Here is a 23,157-nt window from a genome sequence, read left to right as displayed (position 1 = left end):
AGCAGTAATCAAATTGAACTTTCCTTCTAAAGGCTCTTAAAAAGCACAATCCGTACATTTGGTAAAGTTAACGAATAATTTCTTTGACAAATTGAGCCCTCATCAAATTGGCCAGTCAGGTTTACTTTCAAGGAATTGGCTTTCGACTGACGCAGTTTCAGCCAATTGGACCCAGAGTCATCATTTTTAAAGATTTCCACAGAGAGTTATTGCTCCATGTGATGCTGTTGTTATAAATCATTCATCACTGGGAAAAACACACACACACGGCACTTCCTTTTCAAGAAACACAATTTCATCATGACTGGTAGCGAGCTTTTATTTCTGCTCCAGTGGAAATCCTGTTCTTTGCTGCTTCCTTGTCCAGAGGAGATATAGCTTTAAGTCTCTCCACAAGTTTCACCCAGTACACTCAGCACATTTCCCCAACACTGCTTTGCTACCTGGACTTTCCTAGAATCTGGGTCACCTCATCCTTATGGTGACAGCAGCTTCCTCAACATAGCTAGTTCTCTAGTTTTCCACAGGCCTTTAGTTACCGAACAGTTAACTTCGAGTTAGAAGTAGAGAGACCGCGTGATGTTCTAAATGCCCCCCAACATTTGTTTGTCTTCACTTCATAGGCAAAGTGATAGTCAGGCTTGAAGACGCGGTTAGGGATGGACTTTTAGAAAATCTTAGGAAAAAATTATGTTTCCCATCCCCCTGCAAACCCTGCAGATGTTGTTCCATGAAACTAACTATAAACTAGTAGATTTCAGACTGCTTTGATTGGAACAGCTCTTCATTCATTCACTCACTTAACAAATATGTATGGAGAGCCCGCCCTGAGCTCTATTCTGGGAGCTGGGATGCAGCAATAAACACAGTGCACAAAGTCCCTGCTCTTTAGACCTTGTTGGAGCTGATGTCTTAGTGAGGAAGTATAGCGGTAGATTAAGTCTGTAAATAAACAAGATAATTTTAGTAAACATCATGACAAAATAAAATAGGGAAAAGTGCTAGAGAGACGTTGGGTGGGAGGGTGCTAGTGTCCTTTGGGGGTCAAGGAGACCTCTCTGAGGCAGTCGCAGAGCTGGGACCTCAGTGACAAGAGGGAGCTAGCCATCCAGCTATTGGCAGCGGGATGTCAAGTACAAAGGTCCTGAGGTGGGAATGAGGCCAGCCTCGAGGAACAAAAAGTCTGTGAGGCTGGAGCATAAAGAGTGAAGGAAAGTGTTAGGAGTGGAGGTTGGGAAGAGTCAGGTGTAGGGTGGTCATAGTTAGCAAATAAAAACACAGGATGGCCCGTTAAGTCTGCACTTTAGATGAACAGCAAATACTTTTTTAGCATAAGTATATACCGTGCAATATTGGGATATACTTGCACTAGTAGATTATCCATTGTTTATCTGAAACTCTAATTTAACTGGGTGTCCTGTGTTCTATCTGGCAACGCTAGCAGGAGCCACATCACACAGGACTCCCAAGGCCTGGTAGAGATTTTCAGGATTGTGCCATAATCTGAGTCAGGGCAGTGGACACTGGGTCTTAGGAGGCAGACCCAAAGCAGCAGGCAGTTGGGAGCTACTATATTTGTGACCTGATGGTGGCCCACGAGAAGGGAAGCAAGAGGAGGCAGGGATTTGTGTCTGCTTTGCATCCTGCTGAGTCCTGGGTTTCGACAGTGCCTGGCACACAGGAAGAGCTGATAGATATTAGCTGGATGACCGAAGGCTTGGGAGCATGTGGGTGCTGAGAGCTGGTGTGACCCAGGGCACGTGTGGATGGTGGAGCTGGCAGATGGATGTAGGGTGGGGGGAAGACGAATCGAGGGTGACCCTTGGGTTTTTGGTGCGAGCAGCTGAGTGGTGGATGATGCCAGTTACTTAGATGGGGAAAGTCAAAGAGGAGGGGGTGGAGGAGGGGCATCTTTCTCTGAGCTACCATTGGCTTGAGGCGCTATTAGACATCCTGTGAGTTGAGCCACCAACCAAGGGTTTAGTTCTAGAAGTTAGAGCCCAGGAAACGTCAGGGGTAAGGGTATATGTCTGGGAGTCATCAGCATGCGTTGGCACTTGAAGCTGGGAGATGAGTGGGGTAAGGTCACCACAGGGGGGAGTGCAGATGGAGGGGAAATGAGGCCCAGGGTAGACGTTGAGAGGTGGGGTGGAGGAGAAGGAACTGGAACGGGGTGCTGAGGATGGTGCCAATGGTGGCCAGTTTTCTCCACTCAGACCACTTGGCCCAACACAAACGCCAGGGTGAGGATGGGAAAGTCACAGAGAACTGAGTGAGAAACAGTGCAAGAGCCTCCTCTGCAAAAATGTCATTACAATGGCAGTACCTGTGTCTGAAAGGAGGAACTTCCGCAGCACAAAGGCTCGAGGAAGATTTGTAACCCTAAGTTAGATTATCTAGAACCAGACAGAAACTTTTCCAGAGAAAGAGAATAAAGAATTAAGTCTCCAGAGTCTGGAAATACTTGATACCCCATGAAGTGGAGAAATGAGGAGGATTGTAAGTAGAAGTTTAAAATAAAATGTCTAAGTGTCGGAGAGGTTATTGTATCAATTAAGTGAGAGCAGGGTAAGGATTTTGATAAAGAAACCAACCAACCAAAACAAAAATACCATCATTATAACTGCTTCATTGGAGGCCATAAAATGAACCCATAGTTTTCAAATCAAACTTGAAAATCAAATCACAAAACAGAGCAGAGTGTCAGGGAAGTATATATAAAAAACATGAGAGGGCTTCCCTGGTGGCGCAGGGGTTGAGAGTCCGCCTGCCGATGCAGGGGACACGGGTTCGTGCCCCGGTCCGGGAAAATCCCACATGCCACGGAGCAGCTGGGCCCGTGAGCCATGGCCGCTGAGCCTGCACGTCTGGAGCCTGTGCTCCACAACGGGAGAGGCCACAACAGTGAGAGGCCACAACAGTGAGAGGCCCGCGTACCGCAAAAAAAAAAAAAAAAAAAAAAAAGAAAAAACATGAGAGGACTAAATAAGCATATGCCAAGAATGTGTGATTAAAAATCAATAGTCTTTGGAAAGAGGACATAGAGATTCAACTTATAGCTGGTAGGGTGGGCTCTCCAAGAAGCGGGGAAAAAATGATGTGTAATTGATGACTAAATATATAAAAGAAAAAAATGTTTCCAGGTTTATAAAGGAGCTAAATCCAGGTATTGAGAAGCCTCCTAAAGACCCAATGACAGAACTACCAAACAGCAGCACCAAGACCTCTTCTTATAATCTTCTAAACCACAAGGGAAGATGAGCTCGGAAAGTAAATAACTAGGAACAGCACCATTAGTTTTACAAATTACAATACTTAATATTATTCATACTCCTTGATGATATAATAAAAATTCTGAAGCAGTATCTCCAAGGAGAAGACTACTGACTTCTCCTTGGGATTAACTCAACCTAGATATCATTCAAGAGCCAAAGGAGTCTTTGCAGATTTAAAAAATTGGTGAAAATGTACTAATCACAAGGCTTCACTTCAAAACATTTCCAAGAATCTTTTTCCAGAAATTTTAGAGTGCTGGTAATCCTAAAAATAAGAACCCAGCAGCCTACTGAGCAGCTGGATATGAATACACCCAAAACAAAAGTGTTCTTTCTGTGTTCCCAGAACACAGTATGATGAAAATAGAAATAAGTAACAAACTAGCCACAACTACCCAGCCATCTGGCCTTTCTTGATCATCTCCAATCACCGCTGAATTAAAGAAGACACTTGACACAACGACAGCCTATGTGGGATAGGTTTGGAAACCCGGGGTAATCAAGCCTCTGTATATCAGAACTCTAGATGATGCAGCCAAAGCACTACTTGGAGGAAAAGCCATAGCTTTAAATGCTCTGTTATGGAAAGGGAGGCGTAGAACAATAAGTCAAACATACAGACTTAATCCAGGCTCTCAGTCTCCTGAAGGCATCATGGGTCATACCCCGATTGCCTTGATATTTCCACGGTCACGCAAAGTACTGGAAACAGTAATGTATTCAATATTCGTGAACAAAGATTGAATGTGTGCCAACTACGAGCCTCACACTGCTCCAGGGGCTAGAGATACAGCAGTGAACAAAGCAGAGTCTTTAAGAAATCTCTGTTAAGCGAATGAACAATAACAACAACTGGAAAGGAAAAGAGCAGGGGGAAGATAGTTAAAAACAGAAATAAATAAAGAAAAAATCAATTAAGGAAATTTTAAAAATTAGAAATGTAGGAGATTTAATAATTTGCATTAAAGATTTCCAAATCAATAAAGAGTACAGTGTACAATTACGTGGCTACAAACCTTCAAATTATAATTAAATGAAACAAATATTTTATGTGAAATATGAAATGTAAAAATTACCATGTATACCCTCTTTGAACTTTCAAGGAATAATAACCATGATTTATAAATTATTCGGGAATGACAAAAATCAACCTAATTCAATATTCAAGAAAAGTATAATTCAAATCTGAAAACCTAATCAAGATAATAGCCTGAAATAAACTATATCCAGTTTCATTTATTAATATAAGTGTATAATATTTCAGTAATATTCTAGCAAATATAATTTAAGTGATATGAAAAATGTAGGTTTTATCTAAGAAATCACTGTAAGCGTGAGTCAATATAAAGAAAACACTGTAATTTAGCAGGAGATTAGAGATAAGGGAATCATTTGCATAGATGTACTAATAGACCTGATAAAAGTCATTTCTAATTTTTAAAAATCATTTTTTAGAAAGGACTAGAAGTATCCCTCCTTAATAATACAATATGTGTCAATGTAAAACCAATTACTCTTAACAGGGAAACATTAAAATCATCCCATTAAACGTTTTAATAAAAGAAAAAGAGATGCCCATCATCACCTGATTATTTAATACTGTATGAGAAACTTTTGCTAAAGCAAAGAGAAAAAGAAGCAAAAAATCAGAGAAGAAAAAATTAAGAAAACAACAAAGTAGCAGAATGTTCCTTCTGAGTCTGGAGTTCCTGGTTAGGAGACACTGGATGTGCTAGCTGGAAACTGAATGGGAATCTTGGGGAAATTAACCATCTCTCTGAGACCAAGGTGGGAGGAGCCTCTCCTTCTGGGAGGGCTCCCTCAGGGGGCCTAGGCCCCTTCTGGGCTGTGTCTGGGGTCTGACCTGCCTGAGGACTGCAGCCCTCCCTGTCTTTGCTCCCCGTCTTCCCTTGAGCTGGTGACCTGAAGCTGAGACAAGCTTCCCAGGGACCCTGCTGATGCTAACTTCCCGGGACAAATCCTTTCTGTATGATAAGACCAGTTCTTAAGTCTTCCAACTCAAGTCCCTATGTGTCTTTGGTCATTCTGACCCTAACCAACACCTCCAGACACGTCTGAGAGCCAGATTTCTCAAAATTTTACCAAGGTTAGAAATACAGAGATAACAGCATTATTCTTAGAAAAATCCTAAAGATTCAGTTTGTGATATGTACTTGTGTTTTTAAAATAACAGTTTTAAAAAGGAGAACAATGAGGGAGATCTATTTGATGGTAAAGCATGTTCTGAATTAGTGCTTTAGAATTTCTTTCTTTTTTTTTTGGCCTAGAATTCTTTTATGAAATGACAGTTTAAACAGAATACCACTATGTTAACAGAGTAGCACAGTCGGAGGTGGGAAAGAAACTGAGAACCCTGTCTGCCTGGCGCTTCCCTCCCCCTCCCCAGGCCAGTTACCTCCCCCCACCCCATCCTTGGCCCCCAGAGGCGTCCCAAGGATGGCCAATCAAAGCCAGTAGGCTACAACACCATCCTTGCAATGGTGAGATGTGTCAATCTATGAACATGACATTGCCTAGTACATATGAGGCACTCCAGAGTTTTCATTGAATGAATGATATGAATTCTGAAAGTAAATCCTATCATATTTAAGATGAGCTTGTGCAATGATCTAGCCCAAAAGAACTGTGGAAAAAAGAGTAAGTGCAGTTGAGTGAAAATGAATAGCAACATGGAAAAAGGTGAATTTATTTCCACCACATATTTTTTTTTAATTCCAGATGAAGTAAGGAACTAAAAAGATATAACAACAACCCCCCAAAACCCTGTTTATAACATAACTTTTAAAAGAGTGAGAAACCAATTTAAAGTGAGCTACTCATTGCTCACGAGTAAATGCTGATAAATTTTTAACTAAGGTAAGCAAAAAAATTTCCAAGGAAAAGGTGAAAAATAGAGCAATAAAAAACTATAAAGCACTTTATAATGAAATCCAGCCTACCTAGGGTGAAAACAACAGAATGGGGGAAAAAAAAAAAAACTTACAGCACCTAGATTAAATAAAAAGCAAAGCAATAAGTAGGAGTTTATACCAATGTATAAAAATACCAGCAAAATTCCCAACAGAAGACCAACAATGGACATGAACAATTTATAGGAAGAGAAATACAATAGAAACCAACCAGATAGAAAAATACTTAGACATTAAAGATATGCAAATCAATTCATCAGTATTAAAATGCACTGTTATGCCCACTAAAAGAGAGAGAGAGGAGAATAACAGAATTCAGATAGCACAAAGGATGAGCAGGCTGGAACAGTGGCCAAGGCCACCGTCACTCAAAGGCTTAACGATGATATTGATCAAGAGCCATAATCTCTGGTTATCTTAAGACTGTAATTGAAAATAAGTAAAGAAGAGCTATATGAACAAAGCTGTTCACAGCAGCCTTTATTTATAATCACCAAGATCGCAAAATAACCCAAATATCTAGCAATTGATTTTGGTACATTTAATTGATAGAATATTTTGAAACCACTAGGAATGTTGAATGTGTAAAAACATGAAGTTTTTGATGAAATAATAGATGAAAAATAGAACTCAAAATTGTCTGCCCACCCTGCCCAAAACAATGGGAAAATAGAAAAAGATGAGAAGGGAACGAAGGATCAATAAAGCCCTGGTACTAGAATTGTCAGCGTACTAGACAATGACAGATCTCTCTGGGCATCCACCTTAGCTGCTCAGAGGAGATGTGAACCAGAAAGCACAGACTGCTCGCACGCGAAGCCCCTGGGGCACCAAATTAAAATGCAGATTCCAGACCAAGTCAGGTTGGGGCCCAGACATTTGCGTTTTTAACACTCGATGAGGGTGTGATTCTTACAAACGCTAAAGTTTGGGAACCATGGATGACTAAATTAGTTCTAAGTAGTTTTGTGATTCTAGATTCAAATTTTCTACAGGCTTCGTAGTTGAGTGTGGCTAAACAAAGGTGAATCAGGTTTACGCATCACGGCTCCAGTTTGGTCCTGGTCAGGACGGAAGGGGTGGGGGTTCTCAGGAGATGGACCAGTACTGGCAGGCCTGGATCTTTGCCCGGGCTTGTCCTTCTGGGGAGGATCCCTGCCTTTGCCAGAGTGGGTGTGACCACCACGCAGCATCTCCAGCTGGAGCCTGTGTGTGTGATGCCTCACTGGGTCCTCACTAATCCTTGACCTTCACCCTGTCCCCTACCCCCAGCGAAGTCACCCGGACCCTCCCTACCCTGGAATCTCTGCAGAGACTGTTTGACCAGCAGCTCTCCCCCAGCCTGCGTCCACGGCCTCAGGTAAAGACTTTGGGATTGGACAGATGAGATTGATAAAACCAGTGGGGCAGGGGTGGGGGGTCAGATGGGGCATGGGGAGAAGAGGTAACCAATGTCCCGAGGGCTCAGAAGGAAGCACCGCCTTTGTTGGACCCCCAGAGTATAAGGGGGCCGGGGAGCCTCAGCACCCTGACCCCCCGCCCCCGCTGGATTTTGATTTGAGGAATAAAGATTTCAAATTATGCAACCGCCAGCAGAACTCCTTATTAGTGCTGAATAAGGAGGCAAGGCAGGACCTTTTCCCACCATTTCTCATCAGAAACTGAAAAAAACATGAGGTGCCTAAATGCTTGTTCCCACCTCATGCCCCAGGAAGAGCAGGTGAAGGCAGGCCCCCCGCCAGACACACACACACACACACACACACACACGTGCACACACGCGCACACGCACACGCACATGCACACACATATGCGTGCTCACAGCCTGGCAGGGGGCCAAGGCCAAGTTGTCTGTGTCACAGAAGGTGTCCTCGGCAAAGGTAAAAACAAGCACAGATAGGACTTCCAGAGAAAGCACTTGCAAGGGACAAGGGTTTAAAAATGTTTAAAAAGCAAACCCTTCCAAGCACGATTAAGTAAAAGCAACCAAATTTTTTAAGTGGGAAGAGGATTTTAAAAGCCTGTTTTACTGAAGAGGGACTGGGAATAGCTGGGATGCCCTGGAAAAGATGTTAGTGAACACCTCATGAGTAACTGGAAAATGACCTGCAAAGCAGGGAGACCTCTTCTTGCCTCTCAGACAGGAAAATTTGATTGGTGAAGCCAGGACTTGGCTCTAACATGAGGGTCAGGGACTCACAGCTGAGAGTGGAAATGGCTTTCCTGAAAGGCACTTTAGCCGTCTGCATGAAAATGTTTAATGCCCGGAGTCCTTCAAGTAAGCCATTCCACCTGCAGGCAGCTGCCGTAGGGTCTACATGTTTGCATAGAGATGTTGACAGAAATGTTTATCACAGCTTTGTCTCTAAAAACAGAAACGCTGGAAACACAAACAGAGAGAGAAAGGGTTAAAGTATGATGCAGAATTCTGTTCTAAGGTGAATGCACTGACTCCAAGGCATGCTGTTGAGTGAAAAAAGCAAACGGTAGAACAATATATAAACTAGGATGTAAGTGTACACGTGGAAATCGTACCAGAAGTGTTTATACCCAAAGGGCTACTCTGTTCACGAGGAGGGGGTGGAATTGGGCCAGAGGGGCCTGGGTCAGGGGAGACTTCAGGTTTGCCCAAATGGTTTTTTGGAGTTTTTTTTTTTTTACTGAGAAAATTTGTGTTCTATTTGTACAACTTAAAATTCATCAGGATAAAAACAACAACAACAACAACGTAATTTTGCTTTCCTTGAAGTGAATGGTGGGTTAATTTACGGGAAAGTAAAAGCAAATCTAGACAAAACAGAGACCCTACCAGACACTAAAATTTAAATCGTTTGAATACAAGACCACACACCCAAGTCTTTGAAGTAGGATTGGACGAGGGAGAAGCTTCCAGAGAGAAAAGCTGGTAACAGCCACGCCCCAGCATGATGCCCTGCGTGCAGAGGCCAAAGTGTTTGCATTCGGTGGCAGGACAGAGTAGCGATGGGATGGGAGGTGGCGTCAGGATTTAGAGGAAGGGTTCTGGCTGCCACCCTCCAGTCTGAGACCCTGACTTGTCAAGAAAAGCAGACAATGTCTTGATGCCTCCAGAAATTCACAAATGGAAGAGGGAGTTCCGAGGCTGCCTGAGGTAGAGGAAAGAACACTGGCCTCTGGATCAAAAACATCCAAGTTCAGTATCTAACTCACCTCCCTCCCGCCTGCCCCGTCCTTAGTTGCCGTATCTGAGAAATGGGCATTGTCATATCTGCCACTGCAGGGGTATATGAGGGAGTAAATGAAATTGCTTGGGTGAGACATCTGGCCATGGTAGCCTCTTACCAACACTAGGCCCTTTCCGTTAGGTAGGCAAGATATGATGGGGACCCCTGCGCGACATTTATTTGAGAACTGCTGGGAGGTGCAAAATGCAACATTATCAAAATGACTGCTGGTCCGAAGTTTGGGGAGAGCCCTGGGTCTGCCCTATGTAAGCACAGAGAGTCGTTAACCTTGGAGCCCACATCCTCCGAAGTTCAAGTGAAAAGCTAAGTGCAGTAACCAGGTCAGCTTCTACAAACCCACAGGTGGCCCTCAGACCAATTCGCCCACATTGAGGCTGAGTTGTGAACTTTGCCCTCAACCTCAACGCTAGTGACATTGGGGGCCGGATCATCTTTTGCTGTGTGGGACTGTTCTGTGCATTGTACGATGTTAACACATCCTGGCCTCTACCCACTAGATGCCATTAGAATCCCCCAATTTTCACAACCCAAAATGTTCCAGACATTGTCAAATGACCCCAGAGGGCAAAATCTGTACCAGCTGAGACCCACTGGGCGAGATCTACATTCAAATCTCAGGTCAATACCAGCTTTGTGACCTTGAACAAGTGACTCACCACTCTGACTCAGTTTCCCCATCTGCAAACCAAGGACTAGAAGAGTCAATACATCTTAAACACGCTGAGCATAGCATACGAACCCATCACATGGTCATATGTATTCTGCCTAATGAGGCAGTAGAGGCTAAGCTCCAGCGTTCTTCTAATACCTTTTGTTCCAAGAACTAACTCCCACTTGGTTGGTAGCTTCATTTATACTTTGTACGTCTTTACCAAACCTGCCCCAAAAGACATAGATTCGAAGAGAGAGTGGGGAAGACACCATCCTACCACCAGGTGATGGGCCGGGTAGTAAGCAGGCGATCTCCAGTGTCTGAAGGAGGATGAGGGGGTTTGAATCTGCCATCTTTTCAACTCTTTATGAGAAAAACACCCCTAAAACAAGGGATCCTGTAGTCTCCCACCTGCTGTCCTGCTCCATTCTTACCTGCATCTCAGCTCCACTCTTTTGAGCCCTCCTGCTGACCAATAATAACTGAAGACTGATTGAGAGCTTTGTCGAGGAGCAAGGGCCAAACCAAAAAGAATTAGAGAAAGCTGTGACAGAGAGTAACTGCCACGATGATGGCGGTGATGGCTGTGCTGGAGGTGGCCGTAGCGGCAGTACTGCTGATGGTCAGAAGTGACGGTGATTGGTGACGGCAGAAGGAGAGAGCTAAAGCGGCTGCTGGGAAACTGAGGTCAAAAGCCTCTGTAGGGACTTCCCTGGGGGGTCCAGTGGGTAAGACTCCGCGTTCCCAATGCAGGGGGCCTGAGTTCCATCCCTGGTCAGGGAACTAGACGCCACGTGCCGCAACTAAGAGTGTGCAGGCGGCAACGAAGATCCTGCGTGTGGCAACTAAGACCCCGGTGCAGCCAAAATAAATAAATAAAAATAAATCTTTAAATAATAATAATACTTATTTAAAAAAAAAAAAAAGCCTGTGTAACCTGGCTGACTTATTCAGGAAGGGGTGGGGTAAAGGGACATCTCCTCATCGGTGACAACCCTCATTCCACTCTGCTTGGTGTTCAAGGTTGTCAAGTCTGGTGTTCTTGTCCTAGTGGAGGGCGGGGATGGTGCCCTTTTAACTCTACATCTCCAGCACCTTGGGAACGTGTCTGGCACAGAATAGGTGCTTTGTAAGTATTTGTTCTGTGAATAAATGCTTGAGACCGTGGACTTGGTGCCAAGCAGACATGGTTTCCTGGCCTGCTGTGCCGTTACTAGCTGTGTGACTTCTGACAGGTAACTTCAGCTCTCTGGGCCTCAGGCATGCATTGAACAGCTTTACCGAGCATCTTCACTGGCCAAGCACCAATGTCACAGCACCGGACACATTTCTCACGGTCCCAGTTCTCACAGTGTTTACATTCTAGCAGGGGAGATACACAATGAGCAAATAAACAATCGTGGTGATTGGTATGAAGCAAAGCAGGGTGATCTAGTAGAGATGATTTTAGCTCGTGTGGTCAGGGAAGACCTCTCTGTGGCTCTGAGACCTGAATGACAAGGAAGTGGCCTTCTCAGGTGACATCCATGTTTCTAGGGATTCCTCAGAAAGTGTAGCTCAAAGCCAAGGGCAGATCAGAAGTGAGGATGAGCGTGGCTGGGGCTGAGGGGTGGATCATACAGAGTCTTTAAGAGTTTGGATCATTTCCTCTCAGTGGTGGGAAGCAGCTGGACCAGGGGGTTTCGAGCCGGGGACGGCCGTGTTTCGGAAGTCGAGCCAGGAGCACCGATGCAGTACACGTAGGAGGGTGGAAAGGTTATAATCGAGGACGGGCCTCGGTTTTGTTTAAGCAACTGAGAAGCACCAGGGAAGAAGCAGGTTTAGAGGGAAGAAGAAAGGAAGATGCATTTTTTGGTCATCATAATTTTGAGACGGTTGTACATATCCCTGATTTCCTTGTCTTCAAAGGGGGACAATAATCGTACTTGTGGGGTTGTTAGGGAGACGAACCAAGATGAAGCATGGAAGGCGCTCAGCGGCTGGCACTCAGCATCCCGTCCTTATTTGCTCTCATGTACCAGGTGCCTGGTGAGGCCAATCCGATCAACATGGTGGCCAAGCTCAGCCAACTGACAAGTCTCCTGTCTTCTATTGAAGATAAGGTATGTGGGGGACCCTGCAGCTTCTCTGGACTTCTCTATGGCCCCCTCTTCGCTTGGAGAATGCCCAGGTACCCCTGTGACTCTGTCCCAACCTGTACTGCCTTCCCTTCACCTCCCAGCCTGAAGGGCCCCGTGCGTTTCTGCCCACAGGTCAAGGCCTTGCTGCATGAGGGTCCCGAGTCTTCCCACTGGCGTTCCCTCATCCCACCAGTCACCTTTGAGGTAAGTGGCTGTGGACTTGTGCTTCACAGGAGGGGGCTGGGGGCGGTTCTGGTCCCTGGGGAAGGGGGGCTTTTGATGGACCCCCAGTCCTTCCTCAGGAGGGAGCCCAATGGCTGGGCTGAGATTGACGGTCAGCAGAACCAGCTCCCTGGGAAGATGATTAAACCTTAGAATGGGTGCCCAGATGAACCTGTGGAGCCTTCGCCATGGGGAGGCTCCCAAGGAAGGAGCTTCGCATTGGCCCAAGATGCCAAAACTTCTTCCTTCTCCAAATGGGGGCAGTGAGTGTCATCAAACAGAGGGCCTCCCCGAACTGGCTGGAAAATAGTGCCTCAAGGAGGGACTGGGGGAAAAAAAGTGATTCCTGTGACTTCCCCGAAAGTGACTGAGTTAGAATCTCCAGGCCCAGAAATTTGTGTTTCTTTTCGTTTTTTTTTTTTTTTTTTTTTTTATCGCTCAAAGGGGTATCTCTATTTGAGGAAATCAGCGTGTGACACTTTGAGAGATGAAATGTTACAGCTTGTACACCAAAATCAAAAAATGAAAAATTAAAAACTGAAATGGTTACCAAGGTAATGCAGGTCAGGGGATCAAAGGTGAAGGGTCACACATTATTAAAAAGAAATCCAGAAGGACGGCTGCATCATGATCTCTCATTAGTGTTCCAACGGTGCCTCTCTGGGTAAACTTGAACATTTCGGCAGATATTCAAGCAGGTTTTTCGGTAAAAAGATTTTTACATGACTGTTGCTATTCCCATGATCATCTTCTATAGGTGGCGCGGTGTTGAGAACACAGTAGGCGCGAGCTCCGCGGAATACACTTTGGGAACCGCCCTTCCGGCTTGTTTTCAGCAGCCATTTCCCCTCCGCGTGCGCATCCTCCTCCGCGCGACCGGGACCACAAGCGCGCTGTTTTCTTCTTTTCTTTTTGCGCAGCACTGGTTCCACATTCAGAAACAGGACAGGATGCCCACCCCCAAATCCTTCCTAGCCCTGATGACAATTCGATTTTAAGATGTATTTCCATCTTCTGAACATGCCTAGGCAATTGTCTTTTTCCTAATTATTATCAGTGAATGTTCACTTATTGGTTGTAACGAGGCCCAGGAGCATAAATCTGTTACTAAAATCCTTTGTGGAAGTAGATGACACATCAGATTAATGAGTGTTGCCACATTCAGCTGTGAATAAACCATCTTCCAGTCGTTCATCCGTTCCCTTCACCAGACCTGGCGGAATAGCTGATGTGCACACGGTGGACAAGCTGGGCTCCTCCCACGTTTCAGGGACTCTCACGAGCTGCCCATGGAAACTCCCTCTGCGGCAGGGAAGCTCAGAAACAGAAGCCCAGTGGTCCCGTGCGGCAGGGACACCAGGGCTGGACACATGGCCAAGGGCTGCCCAGTCGTATCGACAAGGGATCACGGACTGGCACTGTGAAAGCACAGAGAAGGGATAACCAAAATCTCCTCTGCCCCTCCCCTCCTTCCCCCCCACCTCCTTTTCACAGGTAAAGTCAGAATCTCTGGGGATTCCTCAGAAACTGCAGCTCAAAGTTGATGTTGAATCTGGGAAACTGATAATTAAGAAGTCCAAGGACGGTTCTGAGGACAAGTTCTACAGCCACAAGAAAAGTAAGGCCCCCTCGTGTCTGTAAAGTTCTCATTCTGCTAGTGCCCTTACTGTGGCCGCTCAGCAGCAGGCTGCTGGAAGAGTAAGTCCTGCCAGGCACCTTCCACCCTCTGCTGGGGTACCCACCAACCCTCAGCCTGCCTGTGGGAACCCCCAGTCATAAGGCTCCCCTCTCGTGTCCCCTCTACCTTGAGGCCTGCCCTGTACGCTCCACCTGCTTCCTCCCACCCTGGGGAAATGAGCTTATACTTGGCCCAGGGTGGCGGTTCCACGTGTGTTCATGCTCTTCCCTGCTAGGAGCCACACTGACGCGTGTGGTCATCATTATGCCTGGTTCAGGCCCTGCTGACCAAATCAGGCTGCATCTCTAGGGTAGCACAGACAGAGAAACAGTTTAGCATGGCATTAAAGTCATGAGCTCTGTCTGAATTCACATCCCAGCTCAGCCACTTAGCACCAGTGTGACCTTGCATGCGACACTTAACCTTCCTGGGCCTCAGTTTCCTCATCTGTAAAATGGGGATGATAAGACTCATGTGAACGGATCTACGTGTAAGGCTCCTTAGGAAAACCTAGCACATAGGAGCCAACTCTGGGCAACTGAGGCTTTGCATCTCAAACAAACTCATCAGTAAAATGGAAAATGTTCACACGCCAAAAACTTATAGAGAAGCTGCTGTGGGCCAGGCACTGGGGATCCAGGGCAAGCAGGATGGTCGAAGACTCTGTCCACGTGGAATTTACATTCCAATGCATTGAGTGGCCAATAAATATGTCAATACAATGATTTCAGCTATTACTGAGTGCTCCGAAGAAGGCCACAGGTTGGATGGAGAATAACTGGGGAGGGGGCGGGGAGGCAGTTTTAGAGACAGAGTCTAGAATTGGCAGCCTTGATAGTGAGAATGGCAAGTGACAGCCTGCAGTGTGGCCAAGGTCAGGGGAAGAGAAAGGCTACAGAGAGGCTCCCAGGGGAGGGACCCCTGGAGGACAGCAGGGCTTTGGGCAACAACCAAGCAGAGTGGGGGAAAATGCTCAGATGTGCCCCTGGCATCACTGGCCTCGGAGGCTGGCCTGCCAGGGAGGGGGCAGCTCCAAGCCTCAGTTTCTCCATCTGTACAAGGCGGGGAGCCTATGTATCGTCACATGATATTTTCTGAGCCGCATTTCCTTACTTGATCTCATTTTATCCTCACCTGGCCGACAGGTTCCCTGAGATACTTGGTAAGTGCTATGGACTCTCCCCTCAAATTTCACACAGCAGTTTGTATTCCAACCCCTGAAGACAAAGCCCCTCTGGTCTGTAAACAGTATTTTTTATTCTGCAGGGGCTCAAAATTTGCTTAGTAGCATATAATTAGGGATACCAGATTAGCAAATAAAAATACAGGATGCCCAGTTAAACTCAAATTTCAGATAAACAATGAAAAAGCTTTAGTATAAGTATGTCCCGTGCAATACTTGGAACATACTTGTAGTGAAAAGGTACGCCTTTTTCTGTAAAGGAATCCCAGTCATCCTGTATTTTATCTGGCAGTTCCAGGCATGATCAGTATCTTTTGTTCTGAATAAAATAGTATGAGAAGAGAAAGAACAGAGAAGGATAAACCAGAAAACGTCAAAGTAGAGAGTAAAGGTAAACATTCTTTCATGAAACTTGTGTTGTAGTTATACATACACATGCACACACACATAGAAATTGTATGCATGTGGTCACCATGTAAAATCTTTTTCCTGCTGTCTGGAAGCAGAGGACTCTCCTCTGGTTCTGTTAGAAGCCTGACTTGTGGGATGGAATGTTCTGGAGGCAGGTTCTGGTTGGAGACCATGACTGATGGCTGGTGTTGAAAAGTTGGGAAAATCCCGCTGCTCTAGCCTTGCCAAGCAGATGCCTGTAGGGAGCGTGGGCTGTGCTTCCATGCTGTCTGCCCACTGTCATTTAGCCCATGAGTTGGAGTGGCCTTCAGATATTGTCCTGGGTCACCACCACCCACTCTGAAGCTCTCGCCAGCAGAGATGGCAAATGGGAGCAGGTCACAGCACATCCCACAGGGGACTCTAGGGTACATGACACGAGCCACAGCCTCGCCCCATCAAGAACACTGGCCTGAGCTGTCTATTCAGATGGTGGATACTTGGCCTGACAGCCAAGCCCTGCAGATCCCACTCGTCACCCCTAGAACCTCCTAGGGCTGGACATCCAGGCAGGATGGGAAGGGGATTGTGTGTTCAGCACCAACTCGATGTCAGACACTATGCTGGGAACAGCAGGACAGAGGATAAGAGCACACGTGGGCTCCGGGGCTAGACGTCCCAGGTTCAAATCTAGGCTCTGACACTTGCTGGCTGTATCATGTTGGCCTAGTTGCTTAACTGCTCTGTACCTCCATTTTCTCATCTGTGAAATGGGAATAATAGGCTTGTCATGAGTAGACGAGCTAATGCCTGTAAAAGTACATCCCATGTGCCCAGAGGCAGCACTGACCCCACGGCAAAGTGTCCAGGTAGAGGCCATGGGGGCTGCCCCACAGGGGCCTGCCCTGTCCTGCAACCTCCTGCTCCTGAGTCCCACCTGGGCTGTGGCACGAAGGTCCAAGGGATACTCTCAGGGCAGCAGGGGGGATGGAATTCTGGGGACCAGCCCTGTGCAGGAGATGGGGTGCCGAAAGGAGAAGAGTGGTGTTAGGAGCGCAGGGAGGTGTTAGAAGCCCAGCGCTGAGTCCCAGGTCAGCCACTTGTGACCTTGGTCTAGTGCCCTCTCTCTGTCCTCAGTTTATTATTCTGTCAAATAGGTATAGCAGCATCCTGTAGGGCTGCCGTGAGTCTTCAGTAAGTAAACGTCAAAGTCCACAGTGTCTAGCGTCTAGTAGATGCTCAAATAATTGGCTGCTACCACCATCATCATACAATTATCCCTCCAAGGCAGCTTTGAGGAAGGTAGAATCGAGCAGTGAGGAGGACGACGGATCAGGAAGCGAAGTCCCTAGACACTGGAGTGTGACAAGCTGTCATATTCACGCAGAGTTCAATCGCAGTGCCGGGGCAGGACCGCTCCGTCCACTGCCAACTTGGGCAGGAGAGCTGGGGACTTATTGAGGGTGTGAGCAGGGGAGGGCTGTTGAAAGTGACGGGCTTAGAACCATACTTTCCTCTTAACGGCCACAGAGTCTGACCTACAACTGAAAGGAATGGACCCAGCTTTGACAAAATGAAACAGAAACCAACAATGAGTAAGGAGATTGTCAGAGAGTGCCTGACGGCTCTAAAAACTTGAGGTTTCTGGACTGAAAGAAATGGTCCTCAGGATTCTGAGGAGCACTGTGCATTCTTGTCAGTTAATTCAATGCACATTTTTCTTTTGAGCATCTTCCGTGGGCCAGCCCTGAGTTATATAGCCCTCCCTCAAAGAACCTGCAGTTCAGGAGGGAAAGCTGACGTGTGCGCATGTATTAGAATGTGGATCAGATGTGAGGTTAGCCCTGGGGGAGGACTGAGGAGCTCTGTGTGGGGCTGTGCGGGGAAGCTTCACACCACAGAGGTGGCTCTGCCTGGGGCTTCAGAGGATGAAGAAATCACCGGGCCTTGGTGACCCGGGGTGTGTTCTAAGTGCAGTGAGCCGCTGTTTGGAGGTTTCAGGCAGGGGAATGGTGTGATCCCCTCTAAAATGAACTCTGGCTGCTGTGCTGAGAATAAACGGTGGCAGGGGCAAGCAGAGACAGGGAGACCAATTAAAGGGCTGTGACAGTGGCCGGCAAGAGGTGGTGGTGGCTTGAGATGGGGAAAGATAGGCAGATTGGGAACGTTGTGGAGGTAGAACTGCTCAGACCGGCTGATGGAGGAGATGGAGAGGGGCAAGGGAAGAGGAACCGAAATGATTCTATGTAACTAAGTATGGGAACAAGTGGGCCACTTACTGACCCTGCTGCTGACACTAATATTAGTACTAATAATACTAATTCTGAGCAAGCAAGATGTCACGTCCCAGGGGCAGCCACACAGTCCTACAAAGAGAAGGAAAACCAGAGATTCAGAGGGAGGGAGACATAGCCTAAGAGCAGCAGATTTGGAGAAGTTGGGCATCCAGTTGGCAGCAGTAGGAGTCTGTGACTGCCTCTGACAAGGCTGAGGGGACTTCTGAGAGCAGGGGCCCCCCACGAGTTCCCCAGAGTGAGACTTCAGCTCAGGATGGTGGCTGAACACACACACGATTGTCAGTTCCCTTCCTAAAGGCAAAACTGACAGGGACAGAGAAAACAGGAGGGCAGGTAATGGCAACACAATTCTGAATGCTGAAGAGCAGATGGATAATGAGAACCAATTTATAGGAACCAGAAAAGCTAAATTTTAAGTATGGCATAGGGAAAGTTGAGACGCCTGACATACCACAGAACCACAAAGGGCATAGGAGTCAATAGCAACCGGGGCCCCTGGAGTGAGGGTGAAGCTGGGGTTACGGACAGCAGGATTGGATGAAAATCTTTTTAAAAGAGTTAGACCCACCAGATCTCTGTCCATGCCACACAGCTGGTGGCTACCCCTCACACATTAGGCAGAAGACCTGAGGTTCATTCTCTGGAGGAGGTAAGGGAGTGGGAGACACCAGTGTTACTTCTGAACGCTGAGACGCCAGCCATCACCCCTGCCCAGCTCGGGATGCTGCCAGCCAGACCCACACCCTGCAGGCAGGCAGTTGGAAGATTCTTCCTGGACCACATGACCAGCCCAGGAACAAAAATCTAAAGACACTGCCATGAAGAGTTTCCCCACAAGTTAACCCATGAGACCACCCAGTGGAGAAACCCTGCTGGACAGTCCCCCACTGGCACTGTTGGGATGCACAGCTAAGGACCACCAGACAGTGGAGAGAAGCCTGGAATAGGAAACAATGAGACTCAAGGCAGAAGTAAGGAAAAAAGACAAAAAACGTGCAGGAAACAAATTATGACAGTTAAAAGAAATTGGACCAGGAAACAAGAACAGAATGCTATTGAAGGAACACTCCGAGAACAAAATAAAAATGAGGAAAAAGGAGAAGGAAGGGAACAGGAGATTAGTAAGGAAAAATAAAAACATTATAGCAGAATCTTTTTTCAGAAATTTTAAAAATAAAAACTCAAAGGAAGGGTGGAAAGATAAAGTTGAGGAAAGCTCCCAGAAGGTAGAACAAAAGGACAAAGTGAGGAGACATAGGAGAGAAGGGATTTTTGAAAATTAGAAGACCAGTCCAGGAGGTCCAATACCAATATAATGAGAGTCAGTAAGAGAAGACCGGGAAACAGTGAGAAAAAGCATTAAAGAAACAATTCAAGAGAAGTTCTCAGGACTAAACAGTTTCCAGACTGAAAATGGCCCACCGAGTGTCCAGCACACTCTGAGGCACATGCAACGTTGGAAAGTCTCATAACACTGGATTATAAGAAAAGATCCTAAAATCTTCAAAGCAAAAGATAGATTATAGCCTGGGTCAGGGGTCCGCAAGACCATGTCCAGGTACAGTGAGTGATTCTCCAGGAGGACTCCCAGGACTCAGTGTAGAGTCATATAGCTGTGGTTTATTACAGTGAAAGGACACAGCACAGTCAGCAAAGGGAAAATGTGCCTGGGGTGAAGTCTAGGAGAGACCAGGCACAAGCTTCCAGAAGTCCTTTCCCTGTGGGGGTCGCGCAGGACGTGCTTAATTCCTCCCTTGATGAGTTGTGACAACACGTGTGAGATGTCATCTACCAGGGATGCTTGTTAGAGACTCAGAATCCCGGCATGTTACTGGAGGCTGGTCATGTAGGCACCTTCTGCCTGGTACACACCCAGACTCCCAGGAGGAAAACAAATATTCAGTGTAAACCACACTGTTGGTACAAACATCACAGGCACAGTGAGTTGCTCTTAGTTCTGGGGATGCTGGGAACCCTACCCAAATCCAAGGTCCTAGATGCCAACCAAGGGCCACCTTCAAGCCGACTTTCCAAGGATAGCAGTCAGGCTTGCCGTGTGAACTCTTCTGCATACAGATGGATCAGAATGATGTTTTATTTCTCAGCAGCAATGCTGCAAACTAGAAAGGATGGAGCAAGGTCTCCAGAGTCCTGAGGAGAATTATTCCTGACTTAGAGTTGTGTCAGTGATGCGTGAGGGTAGAGTTTTCAGACATGCGAAGCTTCCAAAAATGTATCACCCCATCCCTTCTTTCTTGGAAAGCTACTAGAGATGTTGCTCTACCAAAATGAAGGCATAAACTGAGGAAGAGGATGACATGGGATCCAGTACAAGAGAGACAGAGGTGAATGGATTTCCCAGATGATGGAGAAGGAAGGCCCTAAAGTAACGGCTCTGCATCAGGCCTAGAGGTCACCAGTCTGGAGAAGAGGAGGCCCAGAGGCTCTGGGAGAGGCTCTCTCAGGATGATGAAACTGATGAAAGTGATTGACCACACGGAAAAGAGAGTTACAAACTGAGAGAGTTAGGACCACTGAAAAAAATATGGCAATTATTAACTCCAGGAAAAACAGAAAGTTGTGTAGGAAAGAGAAAGCCGTCAGGGCTTGTCTGTCAAGAGCATTCCCATAATAACAAACACTGAATGCGTATCTGGCCAAAATGATGATATAATTATTAGAAGGATGATGGAGGGACTGAACTGGCAGGGGGAGGGGAATGGTGAGGTGGGGGAACAGGTTGTAAATGTGAAAGAGAGCTAAACCTTCATCTTCTATAGTGGGAAGTCACTGTGTAATAGGAAGTACCTAAGACTGAAACACCAGGAAGTAGCAATATAAGCATCGTATTTAGAGTCATGAAGTAAAATTCCAAAAGAATCCACTAAAAGAATTGATAGTGGTTGCCTCTAGGGAGTTGGACATTGGAGGGAGGTGGGGTTGGGGAGTGCAATTGTTCGTAAAAATCTTGTAGAACAATTTGAGTCTTTTAGTCGTTGATAGAAGTGAAAATATTTAATTTTTCATTTAGATATAAATTCGAAAGCACAAGAGGGAAGGGAGGAAGAGAAAGGAAGGAAAAGAGATAGGGAGGAGGAGAGAGAGAGAGAAGGAAGGAAGAGAGGGAGGGAGCTGGAAAGATGGACAGTCACACTGTCTCTGCTCCGGCCAGGCCACCCTTCCTGTTCCAGGCACCACCCTTCCCAGCCATGAGCTCCTCCCTGTAAGAGGAGCAAGGATCTGGGAGACCAGGCACAGATCTGGGGCTCAGCCTGGACACGGAAAAGTCAGGACTGTTGATGGTCAAGTGCCAGAGTGCAGTGGAGGCTCTACATATTGGGTGATGATGAGAAAGATGAACTTTCTTCCCTCTTCAGTCCTGCAGCTCATCAAATCTCAGAAGTTTCTGAACAAGTTGGTGATTTTGGTGGAAACAGAGAAGGAGAAGACCCTGCGGAAGGAATATGTTTTTGCTGACTCCAAAGTAAGTGACGACAAACCACTAAGATGGGCCAAGAGGGGAGTGAGGGACGCACAATTTCTGAGGCTTGCTGTGTGCCTGGAAGTCGGTACCATGGGCTCACTCAGCTCTCACAACCCATTTCCCACCTGGGAAAGCCAAGCGCAGGAAACTGAGGGGGTGCGTTCCAGGCCAGCTGGGATTCAAGCATCACAGCTCCATCCTCTCCCTTTGCTACCACGCCTGCCCCTGAGAGAGTGCACCCTTTATCATCCATGTCTTACTAGCCCTGAGCCCCACTGGGGGGCTTTGAACTTCCCCGGGATGCACCCGGAGGCCCTCAGGGGCACCCCAGATTTAGATCTGAGTCTCAACCAGCGCTCCCTCCATTTCTACACTTTGCCCCACTCTGCAGAAGTGAGAGTCCCTGCCAGGCCTGGCTACTGGAGTAAGAGGTGGGTGGGCAGATGGAGAAACTTGGGATCTGGGCGTTGTGGTGGGCCTCTGTACAGACAGTGTCTCTGTGACCTTATCCCTCACTTCAGACATGCCAACAAGGGGCTGAAACCCACCCTTGCGGCCCTGCTGTTTATCCTGCAGTGTACGACTCGGATGAGACAGGGCACTGAGAGCTGAGAGCTCCCAGCGCGTGAGGTGTTGGCTGACTGTGTCAGCACCATGGCAGAGGGACAGAGCTTCTATCATAGGCTCACAGGGACAGCCCCATCGAGTGCCAGGACCCACCTCTTTCTACCTGTCTGGCAGGGGTGGGCTGCTGGGAGGCCAATGGGGGGGTCCAGGGGTGCCCAGAACTGGCTGAGAGGGTGAAAAGGACTGGGAGGAATGATAGAGAAGGAACTGGGAAAAACAAGGAAGTGGGGGCCAGACAGGTGGGGGGAGGCAGAAACCTGGCTGGGCAGCGTGCTGGGCACGTGGGCAGAGGTCCAAAACCCAGTTCCGCTCATTGCCGCAAGCTCAGAAGGATGAGGCGCTGAATATTGAGCCATTTGTAACTAAAAGCAGGTTTCCGTAAAGACAGCCATCACAGTTCTTCGTGAGCTGCTTTCTACGGAGGGAACTTGGATTTGCCATTAGATTGAATCATGTGAAATTGTCAAACGTTGGTAATTTCATATGGTGCAGCCTGAACCTTGGGGGCATGCTTGTTTGGTCACCCTGCCCTATTGGACTGTAAGCTACGAGAGGGCCACGTCTACTTTGTGCCCTACTGTGTACCCAGGACAACTAAACGAAGACTGTTAAGAAGGCTACGACAGCCTTTGTGTGTTCTTTCCTTTTTAATTCGTTTCTTTGATTTAAATTTTCTTCCATTACGTAAGTAATCTAATTCTCATTAGTGAAAAAGTATACAGATAAACAAAAAGTTTAAAATAGAAACAGCCCTATACCACTAGTAATCCTCGGACTCTATCTTTCAGGATGGTTTTTTGTTTGTGTTTTTTTAACACAAATGCAGTGGTGCTGTTCATAGTGTTTTGTCAACTGGTTTTTCATACTAAACAAGGTATCTTGACCGTCTACCCTTGTTGATGAAGTACTTCTGCCCCCCAATTTTTAAAACCTGTGGTCTTCTAGCATATGGATAACCCATAATACAGTTAGTAATTCATCTCCTAAGACCGGACACGAAGGTTCCTAATATTTTCTGCTGCAGTCCCCACGATGTAGTCGGGTCTTCGAACAGTCCCTGATTCTTTCCTTAGTC

The 23,157-nt window shown here is 46.7% G+C and overlaps 1 protein-coding gene and 1 pseudogene across 2 annotated transcripts in view; one reads left to right on the top strand and one right to left on the bottom strand.

Moving 5' to 3' along the window:
* INPP5D (inositol polyphosphate-5-phosphatase D) overlaps window positions 1-23,157 on the top strand; it is a 133,653-nt gene that overhangs the window by 70,828 nt on the left and 39,668 nt on the right. For both annotated transcript variants that reach the window (XM_060151825.1, XM_060151823.1), the window contains exons 6-10: window positions 7,478-7,565; window positions 12,103-12,183; window positions 12,334-12,405; window positions 13,918-14,041; window positions 21,349-21,455. In XM_060151825.1, coding sequence (XP_060007808.1) covers window positions 7,478-7,565; window positions 12,103-12,183; window positions 12,334-12,405; window positions 13,918-14,041; window positions 21,349-21,455 — 472 coding nt within the window. The remainder of the gene's footprint in view (window positions 1-7,477; window positions 7,566-12,102; window positions 12,184-12,333; window positions 12,406-13,917; window positions 14,042-21,348; window positions 21,456-23,157) is intronic.
* LOC132521906 (calmodulin-binding transcription activator 1-like) lies at window positions 13,049-13,618 on the bottom strand (annotated as a pseudogene).

Source organism: Lagenorhynchus albirostris, chromosome 6, assembly GCF_949774975.1.
Source record: "Lagenorhynchus albirostris chromosome 6, mLagAlb1.1, whole genome shotgun sequence".
In the NCBI taxonomy this organism is placed as follows: domain Eukaryota; kingdom Metazoa; phylum Chordata; class Mammalia; order Artiodactyla; family Delphinidae; genus Lagenorhynchus; species Lagenorhynchus albirostris.
The sequence above is the reverse complement of the archived record's forward strand: the minus strand, read 5'-3'. Positions and strand labels throughout refer to the sequence as shown.